The sequence below is a fragment of the Papio anubis genome, chromosome 6, assembly GCF_008728515.1.
Source record: "Papio anubis isolate 15944 chromosome 6, Panubis1.0, whole genome shotgun sequence".
Lineage (NCBI taxonomy): Eukaryota > Metazoa > Chordata > Mammalia > Primates > Cercopithecidae > Papio > Papio anubis.
Genome location: NC_044981.1, coordinates 22290710 through 22307603, shown reverse-complemented (window position 1 = coordinate 22307603; position 16894 = coordinate 22290710). Strand labels below are relative to the sequence as shown.

The 16894-nt window shown below is 37.5% G+C and overlaps 1 protein-coding gene across 2 annotated transcripts; it reads left to right on the top strand.

Annotated features, from left to right (window-relative positions):
* Positions 1-482: 482 nt before the first annotated feature.
* PRL (prolactin) lies at positions 483-16649 on the top strand. Of its 2 annotated transcripts, none has more exons than XM_003897114.4 (6): positions 483-755; positions 6697-6821; positions 9196-9371; positions 11345-11452; positions 13657-13836; positions 16301-16649. In XM_003897114.4, the coding sequence occupies exons 2-6, from the start codon at positions 6794-6796 to the stop codon at positions 16490-16492; spliced, it is 684 nt and encodes a 227-aa protein (XP_003897163.2). In that variant the 5' UTR covers positions 483-755; positions 6697-6793; the 3' UTR covers positions 16493-16649. The 2 variants fall into 2 exon arrangements, with proteins under 2 accessions (XP_003897163.2, XP_009202762.2); XM_009204498.3 differs by having other exon boundaries at positions 667-755; positions 9193-9371.
* The last annotated feature ends 245 nt before the right edge of the window (positions 16650-16894 follow it).

Here is a 16894-nt window from a genome sequence, read left to right as displayed (position 1 = left end):
CATATATTCTATTGTAGATGTTCTAGGTGCTTGAAATACACGCACCCATATCTTGTGTCTTGGTTAATTTTCCCTCACATTTGCTTAATACACGCTTGATATTTTTGATCCTATTATTGAATGCAAAAAGACTATAGACAGTCTCATCTCCATTGTTGACTGCATATCAACACAATATCACAAAGTACTGTACTTTGCTTTAACATTTTTGCCTAGTAATAAATTTATTACTCCAGCAATTTAATTTGCTTGGTGTGATATTTTTGTACTTTAACTTCTTTAGGCACTCCATTTTAATCTAGGTTTTTCAACAGCAGCACTACTGACATTTGGATGGCATAATGTTTTGTTCTGAGAGCTGCTCTGTGTGTTGTAAGATGTTTAGCAACATGTCTGGTCTTTGCTCAGCAGATACCAGCAGCACCTGCACTTCCAGTTATGACAGTCATAAACATCTTCACACATTGCCAAATGTCTCTGGGAGGCAAAATCACCACCTAAGTGCTTGACCTTTGAAAACCACTCTTTTAGATTGATGGGGTTCAGAACACACTACCCCAAAATATGGCATCTTGGCATTTCAGAAAACAGCAGAAACAGGAAGTTCACTCTGTGAGCTTTTCCCGCCCTTCTCCCCCGAAGCAGGCCATAAAAGAATCCTCTGACGTTTCTATAAAGTAGGTCATAAGAACCTTCATTCCAGAAGTACCCTCAAAGACAGAGACACCCAGAAGAATCGGAACATACAGGCTTTGGTAAGTTCCCTATAGTATCTTAGATCATACTCCTTTTTGTACAATTATATTTCTACATGACTGTCCACTTTTTATCAACCTTAAGCATAAAAATACACATTTCTCTGTTTCTTTGGTTCTTCATTTCTGAAGGCTCTTTTTCATGTAAATTTATATTGAATAAATCTGTACGTTTTTATTTTGTTACTGTCTTTTGTTATAGGACTGTCAGGCATGAACCTATCTATGGGCAAGAAAAGGAATCTCTTCTCCCCTACAAGATATGTCACTTGTATATAAGCATTTAATTGGAATTTGCCATTTTTAGAGAAGCTGAGTCATTTTCTTCTTTTAATAAGTAGATTTATCTTGATATACTTGATTTTATTCTGCCCCCTAATTGCATATTTTTGTGGCCTACATATCATTTTTTTTCTATTTTTTGTTAAATGGAAAGTCTTGTGTTTTGGGTGTGTGTGTGTGCATATGTGTATTTTCTTTTTCTGACAACTTAAAAGGTTTACGATCTGTTTTTCATTTTTGTAAGGGTTACAGTCAGAACTTTGCATCATCTGTTGAAATCGTAACTGATAAAAATCAGCTTCACTATATCTATTGATTCTCAGATATAAACCATTTTTAAAAATGAACATGTTCATACTTCCTTCCAATTTTGATAAGTGTATTTTTAGTTTCTTTTTAATCTTATTTTCCATTTATTTTATTAGAATTAGTGAGATCCATGAATCTGTGACCTGCCTTTCCCACAAGACTTCTTCATCATCTTGAACTTCTACATTCCCATATGTCATTTAAAAGCCTAGTATTATACATGTTTTAATTACTGTTGGACAATAGAGCACTCCATCAAAGAATTAATTCTTATTTATATGTCCATTTTCTTCTAGATCAATTGTAATGGTAAGGAGCTTTCCTAAAAAATAATCCCTTTGGTTATACTGATAAGACATGAATGAATAAATAAGAAAAAAAAAACTAAGCAGATATGTCACAGCTCAGATATTTTAGACAAATTCTAACAGAAAAATGTATTGGAGGATAAAGGGTATGTAGGTTGGATTTGAAGGGTAACATTTTCTCTGAAGAGCCTGCTCTACTTTTCAATCTGAATCTTTCAATATAGGCAAAAAAATTGGCAGTGGAGGTAGTTAGGGGTGATAGTGTGTCAGCACATGCATGGCCCTAAGCGTTGTTACAATATCAAAATACTTCTCAGCACAGACTCAACTCCCTGACTTCCCAAGTGCTCTGATTCCTCTAGACTCCCCCAGCCCCTCGCATAGGTCAACCCCTACAGTCTCACCACTATGAAACAATAAAAAAATTAATGCCTATCATTTCAGGGGGCCTCAGGCACCCTGATCTATTGCTATAGCTTTCTGTTCTATTTGATGGTGTCTGTGCTAATTAGAATTTTAAATTATAAAATTTAAAATTATCCCTGGAAGTAAGCATGGCTGAGAGTCCCATTTCCTATTAGATAATAATAAGAGATGATTAACAGATAGGTGATAGATAGATAGATAGACCAGTTGATCCCTAGCTAGAAGTAGGCATGCTTCAGCTCTACTTTCCATCAGATAAGAAATATGTGTGCCTGTGCACATACATATAATATTGAAGTGTGAGGAACCTTTCACAAGGAAAGTTATCCACCTCACTTCTGATTAGCATACAGCTAAATATTTAATTATTTTGCCTAAAAAAAAAAAACACATAACTCTCAAAGAGTGAGATTTACATTTGTGAAGTCTCCGGACACATCATCCTTAAATCTGGCATTATTTTATATCAGGCATTAAAATTTGTCCCAAGGCACACATGATTCAGAACAAGCATGTGACATACAATTCATAGAGATCTCATAGAACTAGACCAGAAGATATGAATAGTATAGCAGTAATTAAAAGAAAAAAATAAGAATTATAGGGGAAATTTCCAAATGCTTCCACTATAGTTTTCTTATTTAAGTAGTAAATGCCCTCAAGGAACTGACAACAGATTAAGAACTTGCATTCTGGGGTCGCTAAGGGAAACTGATGATCTCCAAAGCCCTAGCAAAAACAAACACTGAACAGGAACACTTCCAAAAGAAAACAAAAGCATATCTTATTATTGTTAAAAGAAAAAACTTTAGAAGAATTGATTTTAGCAGGGTTTAAATGAGCAAAGAGACAATTAATGAATGAGGCAGCACCCTAAATGAGTAATGGTTTAGAAAGCTCCTCCCTGCAAAGTGGGCGGGCAGTATTTACAGACAGAAAAATAAAACAACAAACAGAAATAGTGTCATTGATTACAGCTCCTCCTTTGCCTTACTTGGACATGTCTGAGCAGTTTGTAGCCTGTAACTGGCTGAAAGTTCAGCTGCTAAGATTGTCCAAGACTCAGCTACTTGTTACAAGAATATATTCTTAATTTAGGTTGCAGTTTGTTTACATACTAAGTTAGATTGCAGTTTACTGAAAATGGGGCAGCATTAGGCCAAATTCAATTCAACAATATGTATGAAGTTAATCTAAATAGTAGGATGTAATTAAGGCATTGCATTTTGCTTATTCTAAAAATAGTGCCATTCAAAAAAAACACTATTGATCTTTTCTCCAATGTGCCCTTTACATTGTCTAATATTTTATACTGAAAACAGCATACATACTATTTAATTTTTTAGTCCAAGCATTAGAAGATGACTATTCAGAATTTTTCACTTCATAAACAATACACCTTTAATCATTTCATATTTTGCTTTATTTAAGACAATTCACGACCAATACAAATTGAAATATCTTTGTGATACATTTATTCTGAGGATTTTTTTAACTCTTAATTTGTTTCACTCTTTAATATCCCCTAGCATATCTTGCAGTAGACACCTCTTAAGTTATGTGAAGACATTTTTTTGTTTTTGTTTCTTTGAGATGGAGTCTCACTCTGTGGCCCAGGGTGGAGTGCAGTGGTACGATCATGGCTCACTGCAACCTCCGCCTCCTGGGTTCAAGCGATTCTCCTGCTCAGCCTCCTGAGTAACTGGGACTAGTCAGTGGGTGCCCGCCACCACACTCAGCTGATTTTTGTATTTTTAGTAGATACGGGGTTTCACCATATTGGTCAGACTGGTGTCTAACTCCTGATCTCTTAATCTGCCTGCCTTAGCCTCCCAAAGTGCTAGGACTACAGGCGTGAGCCACCGCGCCCGGCCTGTGAAAGATTTTAAATATACTTTGCTTCATACATGACAGAAGGAAAAACAAAATTATTCCAAACTTAAAAACAGATAAACAGAAGAAAACACAAACTTTGTTCCAAATTAGGAATAAAAACCAACCTGATGTTACTTAATGTTAAAAATTAGAGTTCTTTAGAAAAGGGCCGGGCGCGGTGGCTCAAGCCTGTAATCCCAGCACTTTGGGAGGCCGAGGCGGGTGGATCACGAGGTCAGGATATCGAGACCATCCTGGCTAACATGGTGAAACCCCGTCTTTACTAAAAATACAAAAAACTAGCCGGGCGAGGTGGCGGGCGCCTGTAGTCCCAGCTACTCGGAGGCTGAGGCAGGAGAATGGCGTGAACCTGGGAGGCGGAGCTTGCAGTGAGCCGAGATCGCGCCACTGCACTCCAGCCTGGGTGACACAGCGCGAGACTCCGTCTCAAAAAAAAAAAAAAGATGGCAAACTTGTTTATTAGTTTCAGGTACTAAACGTAGTATGGGAATTTTAGCATCATTTGAGCTATTTATTCAGCTACTTGACATAAATCAATCATCAGCCCCCAGTTTCATCACAAGACCTCAGACCAAAAATGGCAAACGAAGTTTTGTAAAGTTTTAAAACATACAACCCAATTCTTACTGAACTTCTTTATTGCTCTAAATTAAGGGCACAGTTTGATAAAGAGAAAGGCTGACAAATAAGCACACATAAAAATTAAGGTGAAAAGGGATAACATGCACAGCAGTTAGAAGAATAGGACAACTATGATTTTTGCATAAAATATGTCTTTGCATTATTTATATATTGCAATATTCCATTCACAGGAAATGTGGGGCTGTGGAGCAGCAAGGAAACACACAATAAATTTTACAGAGAAACATGTACCTCTTTGCAGTCAAATAAATCGACTGACTGCCACTGAATAAACACAGCTTAGGTTTTCTTAGATTGCTCTTATCCTGGCTATCTACAAATGTTGCAACACCTTTAAATTTTAAGATTAAGTTGTCATTGTCAGTTCTTGTAATAGATTTTCTTACTCTTAAGTTTATGGGAGAGGAGGAGAATACGGGATAATGTAAATTTCTCTGCCACACAGCTCTGCTCTCTTAATAATTCAGACTTTCGCCATCCAGGGAAAAAATGAATACCTAATGTGAATATATGGAATCCTGACCCAGCTTTCAGATTGAGAGAGTCTATGAATCATCACATTTGATGTTTATGATTCAAAATGCAGGATTGCCTTAAACTAAGGCAATTAGGAAGATAGTTTTTCAGAGACGTTAGTCTTCGTTAAGATTTCTAGGTCCCCATAAGAGCACTTAGTCAGATAATTGCTAAAGCACATATGTGGCTCTAGGAACTATGGAAAAAGTAAATGCCATAGGAAGATTATTTTTTAAATTACCTCATTCATCAGTCTATTGTAAGAGACAGCAAATTTGAAACTAAAGGTCACAGGCTGCTTTAGATGCATGGACTTAAAAATTAGAGAAAGTCATCAATAAAACTTAGTTCTTATTCATTATAATCATTTCATTTAGGAAATTTTCAAAAGGTGAATGGAATTTTTAAGCCCATGAAAGATGAATTTTTGTCACCTTAACCCCAGAGTGGCTCAGGGTCAGAGAAGGTAGAGAGATCATAAGTTAATAACAGTTTACACACTCCTATCCTTGAAAAGAGTGGAAATTACTGGCTAGAATTTCAGTTTATTACATGGTATAGCAGGATGATGGGTGTAAGTGTGTCTGTGTGTGTGTGTGTGTGCGCACGCACGTGTGTTTGCCCTGGAAAACTCTGTATCACTTCCCCAAAATAAACTCTTAAATCAGGGGTTATAGCTTGTTTGTCTTAGAAGTGGGTCCACAGGATGTTTACAAGAGAATTCATTTCCCAGCCTTCCTCACATGACTCCTGATTTTCCGTGAAGTAATAATTGTTCCTTCATTTAACTCAACTGTAGAATTATTAGGTTGGTGTGAAAGTGATTGCAGTTTTTATCATTTAAAAGTAAAGCCCAAAACCACAATTACTTTTGCACTGAACTACTTCTTTCATATTCTTGACCTTTAGTCTCTCCAGGCTCCTGTTTCTTCATCTGTAAACTGGAGAGAATAATACCACTTAACACATATGTTAAAATCAAAAGAAATAAACAGATGAAGATGTACACTGAAAGTACCATACAGATATGCTATTTTTAAAAAGATGAAACGTATTTTTAAAAAGACAAAATGTAAAAAGAAACAAAATGAGGGAAATTTAATGACAGTGTAACAGGGGACTGAAAATTCTGATTTCTCAATCCTTATTCTATATCTCTTGGTATTTAGTGTAAAAATGTTTAAATCTTTACCTAGCAATCTTGAGGAAGAAACTTGATAACTGATAATACATGAGACTGTTACTTAAGTGAAATATAATCCTATGTATTCAACAAACTGTAGAGAAATAAGATAAATTTTAAAGTAAATGACTTCTGTAGTTTTATAGATCCTCCAACCCAAACTAGTCTCAGATCTCACCTTCATCATTTCTCTCATTTCCTTTTGGCCTAATTAATCAAAATCCTTCCTAGAATGTTCATTTCTGACCAATATGTCTTCCTGAATATGAATAAGAAATAAAATACCATTTGATGTTTGAAATTATGGGGGTAATCTCAATGACGGAAATAGATGACCAGGAAAAGGGAAACGAATGCCTGATTCATTATATTCATGAAGATGTCAAAGGTTTATAAAGCCAATATCTGGGAGAGAGAAAACCGTAAGACTTCCGGATCTCCTCTGGTGAAGTGTGTTTCCCGCAACGATCACCAACATGAACATCAAAGGATCGCCATGGAAAGGTATGTGTGACAACTCACTGGGTTGTTGGTTGTATCAACACTCCTGTCGGGGGGATTAATGTGAAATTTTAACTAACAAGAGGTTGCAGGTTTATAATGTTTAGAAGTGCAATCTAATGATTGCTCTAGGAAGCAATTATACAAGCGCACCATAGAACAGAACAATGGTTCTCAAACAGGGAAATCCTCTCTTCTCCCAGAGGCATTTGGCAACGTCAGGAGGTGTTTTGGGTTGTCTTAACTGAGGTGGGGAAGTGAGGGAAAAGTGCTATTGGTATCTAATGGATAGAGATCAGGGATGCTACTAAACATCCTTCAATGCACGGGACAGCCCCCAGAACAAGAAATTATTCAACTCAAAATGCCAATAATATCAAGATTGAGAAACTCTGGACTAGAATAAGACTCAAAGAGTCTATGGGTCCAATTTGCCACAACTCTCAAAGGGACAAAGTAACATTTTCTGGTTATCAGGCCTCTAATGTGGATTGGCCAACTCAAATCAACCTGATGAAACTTTCAATTGTGAAGCCATAAAATAAACACTAATAGCAGAATTGTCTTTTCTATTCTTTGTCAATTTGGTTCAAGCCAAATGACATTTCAAAAGCAAAAACAGGTTACCTAGTAATAACTAATCGCCTTTACTTTCTTGATTGACATTTGCATGGAAAATAAATTAGTAACAACCATAAAATTTGTTTCTAGTGAAATGAAGAACACAAACGTGTCTATTTTATCTCATCTTGGGCTTTAAAAATCCCTTCCATGCTAAATGTGCAGATAAATGTACTCAGAGATACAGAACATCTATCCAGTTGTGAATTTCCTAGACCTGTTATTCCAATTTCTTTATCCACAAAGCACATTTTATTTACACATACAGATAAAATATACATTTGGTTTCATCATATGATTATAGTATGCATAAAATAAACTTTTTGGAAGCATCACATTTTTGAAAAATTAAAAGTCTGTAATGGGAATCATCTCAAACAAAAATTTTATTTTACAACTAAAAGGTCACTTCCTACACTAAACAATTTTTTAGGTATTTTTAAGTGTTTAGGTTTAGGTGCTTTTTCACAAACTAATCTTTAGCATTTGCCTAGTTTTATCTTGGATATTTCCGATTGCATTTATTAAAGGTTTTGAAGGACTTAAGTTTTGTGATAAACACGGTTTTATATTGGGCATTCTTTTGGGGTAGTGTCACTGAAGTTAACAAGTGATTTAAATTTGGTAGCTATATATCATTTCTTTCCTTTTGAAAGTATAAGTTATTGATACGTTACAGGACTGTAACTGTCCATTTGCTGAGATAGCAAATTGATGACAAAGCTTTGAAAACCTTCGACAATGATCAGAGCGTTTTGTAATTAGAGCAGGAAAAGTGGATAAAATCAAGCTTTCTGGGGCCTCTGTTGTGATGCAGTCAATCAAAGGCAAAGAACTTGTTCTTTATAAGCGATGGCAACAACCTGCGTAAACACTGAGCCATCACAGCTACTCATGCGGCCCCCATTACACAGATGCAGACTGAGAGCCCACAGGTGTACGCGATGTGACAAGACGATGTGCAAAGACCACAGTATTGGCATCATGCCTCTCTCACCCACTAATAATACGACTTGGGGAAAAATCACTTAACTTCCCTAAGCCATCTGTTTCATCAATATAATTTGATGATAATTACAAAGGCCCAGTGTATCTCACAAGGTTATTATGAAGCTCAAATATAGAAAACAAATTTAATGCTTTTGGCAAAGTGTCAAACAAATACATGGGATTATTATGGTGAGTTAGCAGATCTAAGCTACAGCATTATTTTTATGTCAGAATTCTCTTCACACTCAGTATTAGCAATCAAACAATCATGTGTTTATTCTTATCAGGCAGGATGATAAATCGAAAGGATCAACTGTGCTGTTTTTGTTATATCAGTGTCTAAAATGTAAATTATCAGACACACCTAGTTAAAAAAAAAATTACAAACTCCTGGACAGCCTGACTGCTGAAAATCTGCAGAAACTCCCAAGACATTAAACTATCTTAAGAGAATGACCCGAACACCCTAGCTCAGAATTAATTTAAGCTCCAAATATTTGCGAAGTACAGAAGCACTTCTGGGAACCATACAAAAATGCAGGAAGTAACCCACTTCTCAAACTATATATCTGTGCAAACACAATTATATATATATCTACATTTACACAGTGGAAGGCATTGGTTCTTCCCCCATCCCAGCCATTAGAGTACCAAATCAAGCAGCTGAGGGCAGTGGGGAGCAATAAGGCTTTCCTTGGCAGGATTACTTTTGAAAACCTCCGTGGAATAGATCATCTCCGAGTGGTTCGCATTCTTATTTAAGCAGGGTCCCTCCTGCTGCTGCTGGTGTCAAACCTGCTCCTGTGCCAGAACGTGGCCCCCTTGCCCGTCTGTCCTGGTGGGGCTGCCAGATGCCAGGTGACCCTTCGAGACCTGTTTGACCGCGCAGTCATCCTGTCCCACTACATCCATAACCTCTCCTCAGAAATGTTCAGCGAATTCGTAAGTACCATGCTTCTGGCTTCCTCCCTGAAGGAGACTTCCCGTGATCTATTGGGCTCTACTACATGTTAACCTAGAAAACCTCCCAAGCCAAATTTCAAATGTTACACTTTAACATGTGAAAGAAGACACCAGCTCATAAGATGTGGGACAAGAAGAAAGGGACAGTGCCATGAAATCGCAAAGATTCTCAAAGAAAGTAATGACTTTTACATTTTTTCTTTAATTCTCTTTATTTTTAAAAAATAAACAAAATTTAAACACCTGACCTAGAGCATGCTTAGCTGGGGCTGAGGAGAAGGAAGAGTGTTGATTTCTTATTCTTGAATGTAGGGGTCCGACTCCACAGGCATTCTTCACTTAGCACAGAACAGATATCCAATAACGAAGAACTGCACTGCAGTGAATTGGGTGGATTGAATAGAATTAAACTGAGCTGAATCCATGCTGGGGAAAATAAACAATTGATAACTTTTCAAAAACCCCAAAATGCTAGAAATCATTTTTCTGGGATTTTCAGTGTATGGGTTTAAAATTACAATAAAGGGCTAGTTTAGAATTGGAAACCAGTGCTTTTTTCTTTCTTTTCCTCCCTTCCTTCCTTCCCTCATTCCTTCCTTCCTCCCTTCTCTTCCCCTTCCTTCCTTCCCTCCCTCCTTAGTTCCCTCCCTCCTTCCTTCCTTCTTCCCTCCCTCCCTCCCTTCCTTCCTTCCTTCCTTCCCTCCCCCCTTTCTTTTCTTTTTCAGAAATATGTACTCTATTTCTGAATAACCTATTTCGGAAATCATAGGTTAACTCTTCTAGGTCAATCAAGGAGCAGACAATAGATTACTGCTTTAATAAATCAGGGACCTCCATAGAGTATAAATGTACATTTATAAAATTATTTTTACTCTCTGATTTCTCTTTCATCCTCCATTTTTGACTGGCCATCTTTTGTCTTCCAAATCTTCCTAGTAATTCCTTTGGACTTTTGTAAGTTTTGCTAAAGACTAGTCTTTCCTGTCAATTTGTTAGCTCATTTTTTATTCTGCTCTTATCCTCAGTCCATTGTTTATATTTCCTAAAATTGTGTGCCCTGTGTTTCTGACTTATTTTGTCATAATAAAAAAAAGTTGTATTCCATGTCGATCATGAATTTAGTAAGGTACAGGTGTGTGGACTCTGAGAAACTTTTTAGAGAAAAGTTATAATTTTATAATGCCTATTAAGAGAAGTCGGCCGGGCGCGGTGGCTCAAGCCTGTAATCCCAGCACTTTGGGAGGCCGGGGTGGAGGCGGAGTCTAGGAGTCAGGAGATGAGACCATCCCTGGCTAACACAGTGCCCACGTCTCTACTAAAAATACAAAAACTAGCCGAGAGGCAGTGGCCGAGCGCCCTGTAGTCCCAGCCTGGGGAGGCTAGAGGGGCAGAGAGAGATAGGCGTGAACCAGGAGGCGGAGCTTGCAGTGAGCTGAGATCAGCCTGCACTCCAGCCTGGGCGGCAGGCCAGGGCTCCCAAATCTCAAAAAAAAAAAAAAAAAAAAAGAAGTCTATCAGTTTGGGCCCACAGTAAATAAGAGATTAAATGAATACACGTAAATACATTTGCACTATGGCATTTGGCTCAAATGCTGAAGAAAGATGATTCTCAATACAAAATGTATTGTTTCGTATTTTCGGTATTTTTAGCATTTGCTTTCCAAATAGTAACTTGTGTGACTTGCGTGAATGGTAAAAGTAAACAATAAGGGAATTGCAAAGAAGGGAAAAGATTGAGATTTATGAAAACTAGATGAAAAAATGAGTTTACAGAGATAATGGGGGGGAAGTAGGCAAAAGGGTTACTTTCTTAATTCTTTAGTTTTCATTTTTATGTAGCTCTAATTTTTAAAAATTACACATCCGTCAAATGTATTAGTATTCTGGTAATGGATTCATTTATTCAATGCCCAAACAACCCCAACTAATTGAATTTGTCTCATCATTTCCAGGATAAACGGTATACCCATGGCCGGGGGTTCATTACCAGGGCCATCAACAGCTGCCACACTTCTTCCCTTCCCACCCCCGAAGACAAGGAGCAAGCCCAACAGATCAATGTGAGTCCTTCATCCAGGCTTTGCACCAAAACAACCAAGGCAGTACACCATATTATCATGGTGATAGGTTATTAGAGGTGCTGTAATACAGTGGTAATTGTACATGCAGAGAAAAATATAGGAAGAATAAGCAATCGAAAAATTACATTATGTAGCTGATGAAATATGAGTCAAATCAAATGCTAAGTAAAGATGGTAGCGGCAATCTAAATAGCAGATCCGTACATTGTCCTTGCAGATAACATTATTTTAACCAATGCCTTGTCGCTAGGATTGTATATATACTATATGAAAGTTTGAACTGAATTCGACTTCTGTGGGTAAATATACATTTATGCATATGTAAGAAAAACAAATGCAGTTTTATTTATTACATGTTACTCGTGACTTCTACATCAACAGCATGTTACATTACTGACCCCTGCACTATTGGAGCCATCTCTTCTGGACTTTCAAGACTCTATTCTAGTTCTATTTCTGCTTCTCTGACACCTACTTTTTCATTCTTCACTGACTCTTCTGCCCTATCTTACTTTTTAGTTAAAAGTCACCACTCCCCTCACAAAAAAAAAAAAAAAAAAAAGATCCTGTAAAACATAATATTTTACTTTTCACAGCTACAACAACTGCCACTGTTCTGATGACTACCAAGTCTGTGTATCAGCCCCAATCATGTATCTCAGCTTCAATCTTCTGTTGCTGTAATTTCTCCCTTTTGGTTGTCTACCATAATCACAGCCTTAACATGATTTAAAACAAACATCTTTATATACATGCCCCCTACAAATTCAACGTATTCTCCATTTACAATTTTAGGAATGGTACCAACATTTCTGTCTGCTATGTTCATTAATAATAATTATGATAATAAGAGAAGGAGGAGAAAGAGAAAGGGGAGAAGGAAGAGGAAGAGGAAATATTTATTGAGATCTACAGGTTGAGTTATCACTAATCAGAAATCCCAAATACTCCAGAATCCTAAGTTTTTTGAGCACCTACATGATGCTAAAAAAACAAAATGCTCATGGGAGTATTTCATATTTTAGATTTTTAAATTAGGAATGCTCAAATTGTACTACATTGCCAGGCACTTTATGGGCATTACTGTATTTAATCCTCATAAAAATCCTATAACATGAGGTACTGTTATTACACTTACTGAGATAAGGAAACTGAGGCTCAGAAAGGCTATGGAATTTGTACCAGTCACATGGCAAATAAGCAGTGAGCCTGGGCTTCATTCAATTCACAACCCTTACTCTTAATCATTGTGTTGCAATGCTCCCAGAAAAACTACACTGACACTCACTTTATGGCCTGTACCTCTTTATAGCTTCTTTCTTTCATATCCTCGTACATGTTTCCATTGCAATGTCCATTTATTTCTTCTTTATTCTTTTTGTTACCACTAGACTAGTTCACGTACTTCTACAAAGTAAGCATTTTACATGAGATAATCAGCTACTTGGAGTCTCCTACACGATCCTGGTAGTAAGCAAAAACTAGGCAGCCAGAACGCCATTGTGAATTCCATGGTTATTCCAGATAACATTGGTTGCATCTTACTCGCCTGCATAAGCCAAGAGAACAGACTGCTCTGCCAGCAGCATGGGGCAGGGGTTGTATAGATCAAGGAAAGCATGTTGATGAATTCCATGTCATCTTCATTGTCTCTTCGTTCTAGGATCCCCAAATAAAACTACAAATCAAAAATTATGAATAGTTTGATGAACAATTTGATTCATTAGTATGAATGAATGCTTGGATGAGAGTGATTTGGGCCCCTTGACATGGACCCCAGTGGAATCTATTTCTCACAAGTCAGATACTCTGGGCACCTACTGAATTCCGGCAACACTTTAGTTTCTCCCCAGGGACAAGCAAATCGATCAAATACAAAAGATCTTGCTAAGTGGACAGATGGTAGAATTTCAGAGGAAAAACAAAATTCTTCATTTTATCAATTAGAACACTTAAAAAAAATGGTTATTGAAATAAGCCAGACTTTTTTTTAATTTTAGCAAAGTTTAGGCCAATAGTTTAAATTTTACATTTCTACAACTTCTATCACCTAAAGAAAAATATACCTACACATAGGAATAAAAAGAGATATTTTCGTCCAGCCTCTCTAAGCAAAAATCACATGTAACTAACCCCATTGTACTTTACTTATTTTAATGCAATTGTTCTATATGGTTTCGTAGCAAAAAGACTTTCTGAGCCTGATAGTCAGCATATTGCGATCCTGGAATGAGCCCCTGTATCATCTAGTCACAGAAGTACGTGGTATGGAAGAAGCCCCGGAGGCTATCCTATCCAAAGCCGTAGAGATTGAGGAGCAAACCAAACGGCTTCTAGAGGGCATGGAGCTGATAGTCAGCCAGGTGAGTAGCCTCCTGGTGCTTCTTTGTTTTTCTCATTAATATAAGCGGTGACCTCTGTGATGAGAAATATTTCCCTTTGAAAGAAGAAAATTTCAGCATTCCATATTCTAGACTGCTGTTAAATAAAGCAAGAGCCTAGTCATTCATAGTCATAGATTCTAATGTAAATGAATCTTAGAATGCTATTTGACAGATGTCACTTTCCCTAGTCTATATGCAAAACCACAGACTTGCCCCTTCCTGAGGACAGGAAGTTAAGTGTTTTCAAGGGAGAGAAAACTAGAGAATAGAATCGGCAAGATACATGTTTTCTGCAGAGTATCCCAGGACACCCACTATTGAAAATTCTGGTCAGATGCTTTCTCTTTTCTCCCCTTACCAGAGGATGAGAGTGGGAAGGGAGAAAGAAGAAAACCAAAATCAGATTAGATGGTCCCGCAGCCACTCACCCCGATCTGCTGCACAGACTTGTCAGGGAGGAGCAGATATTAACATGACAAGACAATGACATCAGTGCACACAGGTTGCATTGATTTCAGGGGATCCCACAAGCACTAGATGGCAGGGAGTCACAAAAGAAGGGGATATATCTTTTCTGGAATGTCTTTGTTTTGTAATTTATAGAAAGTTGCCTCATTCTAAATTTTGTTTTTTCTTGGGACTCCAAAATCAAAACTCATGTCATTGTACTTAATCTCCCCCAAATAATCTGTCATATTTAGATTGTGTTAGTATTTGCAATAGATATCTCCATTCAGATGGGATAATTTCAACATTAGTGAGATAATACCTAAACAGCTTCTGAGGTTTTCAGGGATAATGTACCATCTAAAGAAAAATATATGATTATAGGAATAATAACAGGAACAATTTTGTATTTCTCTTTTTGTGTACTAAGTACATGTTATCATGTATCATTTTTGTTATTTTCATGGGAGAAAAATATGTCCAAAACAAACACAAAGTACATATTAACCTTGGAATGTATGATTACTGTAAACCTAATTTCTGAGGTCACTAATTTGTTCTATAGTACTCCATTTTCTGTTCTTTTTTCTCTACCACTTATTTATTTATTCTTGTTCATATCATTATCCCTTACACAGTAAATTTTGTCTTAGGGCTCAAGTACCAAAAATTAAAAATAAAAACGTAAAGCCAGTCAATGAAAACACACACACACATACACAGGCATGCGCGCACACACACACACTTTAAATTCCAATAGGGAATCCCAGATTTGAAAAATATTCTCACTCTGTAGAAAAAGGTTTAGTAGATCCGTGTCTACATGCAGATTTATACCTAATAGCTCTCCAAACTAGCTGACATCCCTAAAGTTGCTAAAATGGTTACTTGGTCTCTATGAACTCTGGGCTTTCCTGGTTTGCAAAGGCTTATAGAGTGTGAAGAAACATAGCATGCCCTCTGTTGTGCTGTTCAGCCTCCTTTTGTTATCACAGCCATGCCCCCAACCCTACCACACAGCCCTCACCACTGAAGGGTTGCTGCCGGCAACCCCCCGACCTTTTGTTTTTTTTAGACAAGATCTCACTATGTCACCCATGCTGGGGTGCAGTGGCGTGATCACTGCAATCTCTGTCTCCCGGGTTCAAGCGATCCTCATGCCTCAGCCTCCCAAGTAGCTGGGACAACAGGCGTGCACCAATAGGCCTCGTTAATTTTTGTGGGGTTTTTTGTAGAGATGGGGTTTCACCATGTTGGCCAGGCTGGTCTTGAACTCCTGACCTCAAGCCTCCCAAAGTGTGTGAACCAGTGTAAGCCACCCTGCCCGGCCTGTACCCCTTTCTTGTAGGTGCTTTTCCCAGCACCTCCCAGCCCAGGGACCTCAAAAGAAAGCAATTGTTTCCCCTAGAAATTTGAGGAAATGAAAATCTCCTGACTGCTAAGCAGCTTTTCTTAGTCATGGTCATCACTAAATTATCTGTACCCCAAAGCATCAAGTACAAGTACCATCTTCATCTTTTTTAAAGTTTTTGGAACATACACTAGATAGGGAATAGATTGAGTTCAAAGCAGGAAGAAAATAAAGGATGTCAGGAAGAATAAAGCACGAAGGATACATCAGGGACAAGACTGGGGAAATGGGGAAATGAAATAGTTCCTCGAGTGAGAGCACCAAAGCGAGCTACTCCATTGTCTCTTGGTCAAATCTATGTCGATATTTACATAGTACCTTTCCAGTTCTTCATCTGTCTACTCCTGCAAAAACATACTTCATCTGTGATCACATAGATGTCAGAAAACCTAAACGTGTATTCTGCTTCTAGTTTTTAGATGAATAGGTTTCTGATCCACTGGCCCAGATATACAAAAATCATTGCCTTTGTCTAAAACTTTACATTCATATCTCATTCTCAATTCTTAATCCAACAGTTAGAAAGAACAAGGACATACAAATGCTAATAATATGAAGAATAAGTCACTGTTTTTTTGTGATTAGGTTCATCCTGAAACCAAAGAAAATGAGATCTACCCTGTCTGGACGGGACTTCCATCCCTGCAGATGGCTGATGAAGAGTCTCGCCTTTCTGCTTATTATAACCTGCTCCACTGCCTACGCAGGGATTCACATAAGATCGACAATTATCTCAAGCTCCTGAAGTGCCGAATCATCCACAACAACAACTGCTAAAGCCCACATCCATTTCATCTATTTCTGAGAAGGTCCTTAATGATCCATCCCATTGCAAGCTTCTTTTAGTTTTATCTCTTTTGAATGCATGCTTGGGTGTAACAGGTCTCCTCTTAAAAAATAAAAACTGACTCCTTAGAGACATCAAAATCTAAAATGCCGATTTGTCAAAGTTTCTTCTCTTCTTTTAATAGAAAATCCAAAGAAAATCTATCACTCCCATTGAGAAGTTCTTATCAGAATGTGTCACAAAAAACAGAAGCCAGCCTTGCACATAAGACAATTAACAGCTTACTTTAAAATCACAGTAGATTACCGTGGGTCAAGTGATTAGAATCTTAGATTATTAATCATGCAGTCATTCTACAAAGAAGATTGAATTCTCGGGGTTCTTTATGAAAG

What these genes read in the sequence shown, in the direction of transcription:
- PRL (XM_009204498.3), top strand. Translation starts at nt 6,794, where the DNA reads ATGAACATCAAAGGATCGCCATGGAAAG. An exon ending in CAGAAATGTTCAGCGAATTC is followed by an intron (nt 9,372 to 11,344) that starts GTAAGTACCATG and finishes CATCATTTCCAG; the next exon opens with GATAAACGGTATACCCATGG. An exon ending in TGGAGCTGATAGTCAGCCAG is followed by an intron (nt 13,837 to 16,300) that starts GTGAGTAGCCTC and finishes TTTTGTGATTAG; the next exon opens with GTTCATCCTGAAACCAAAGA.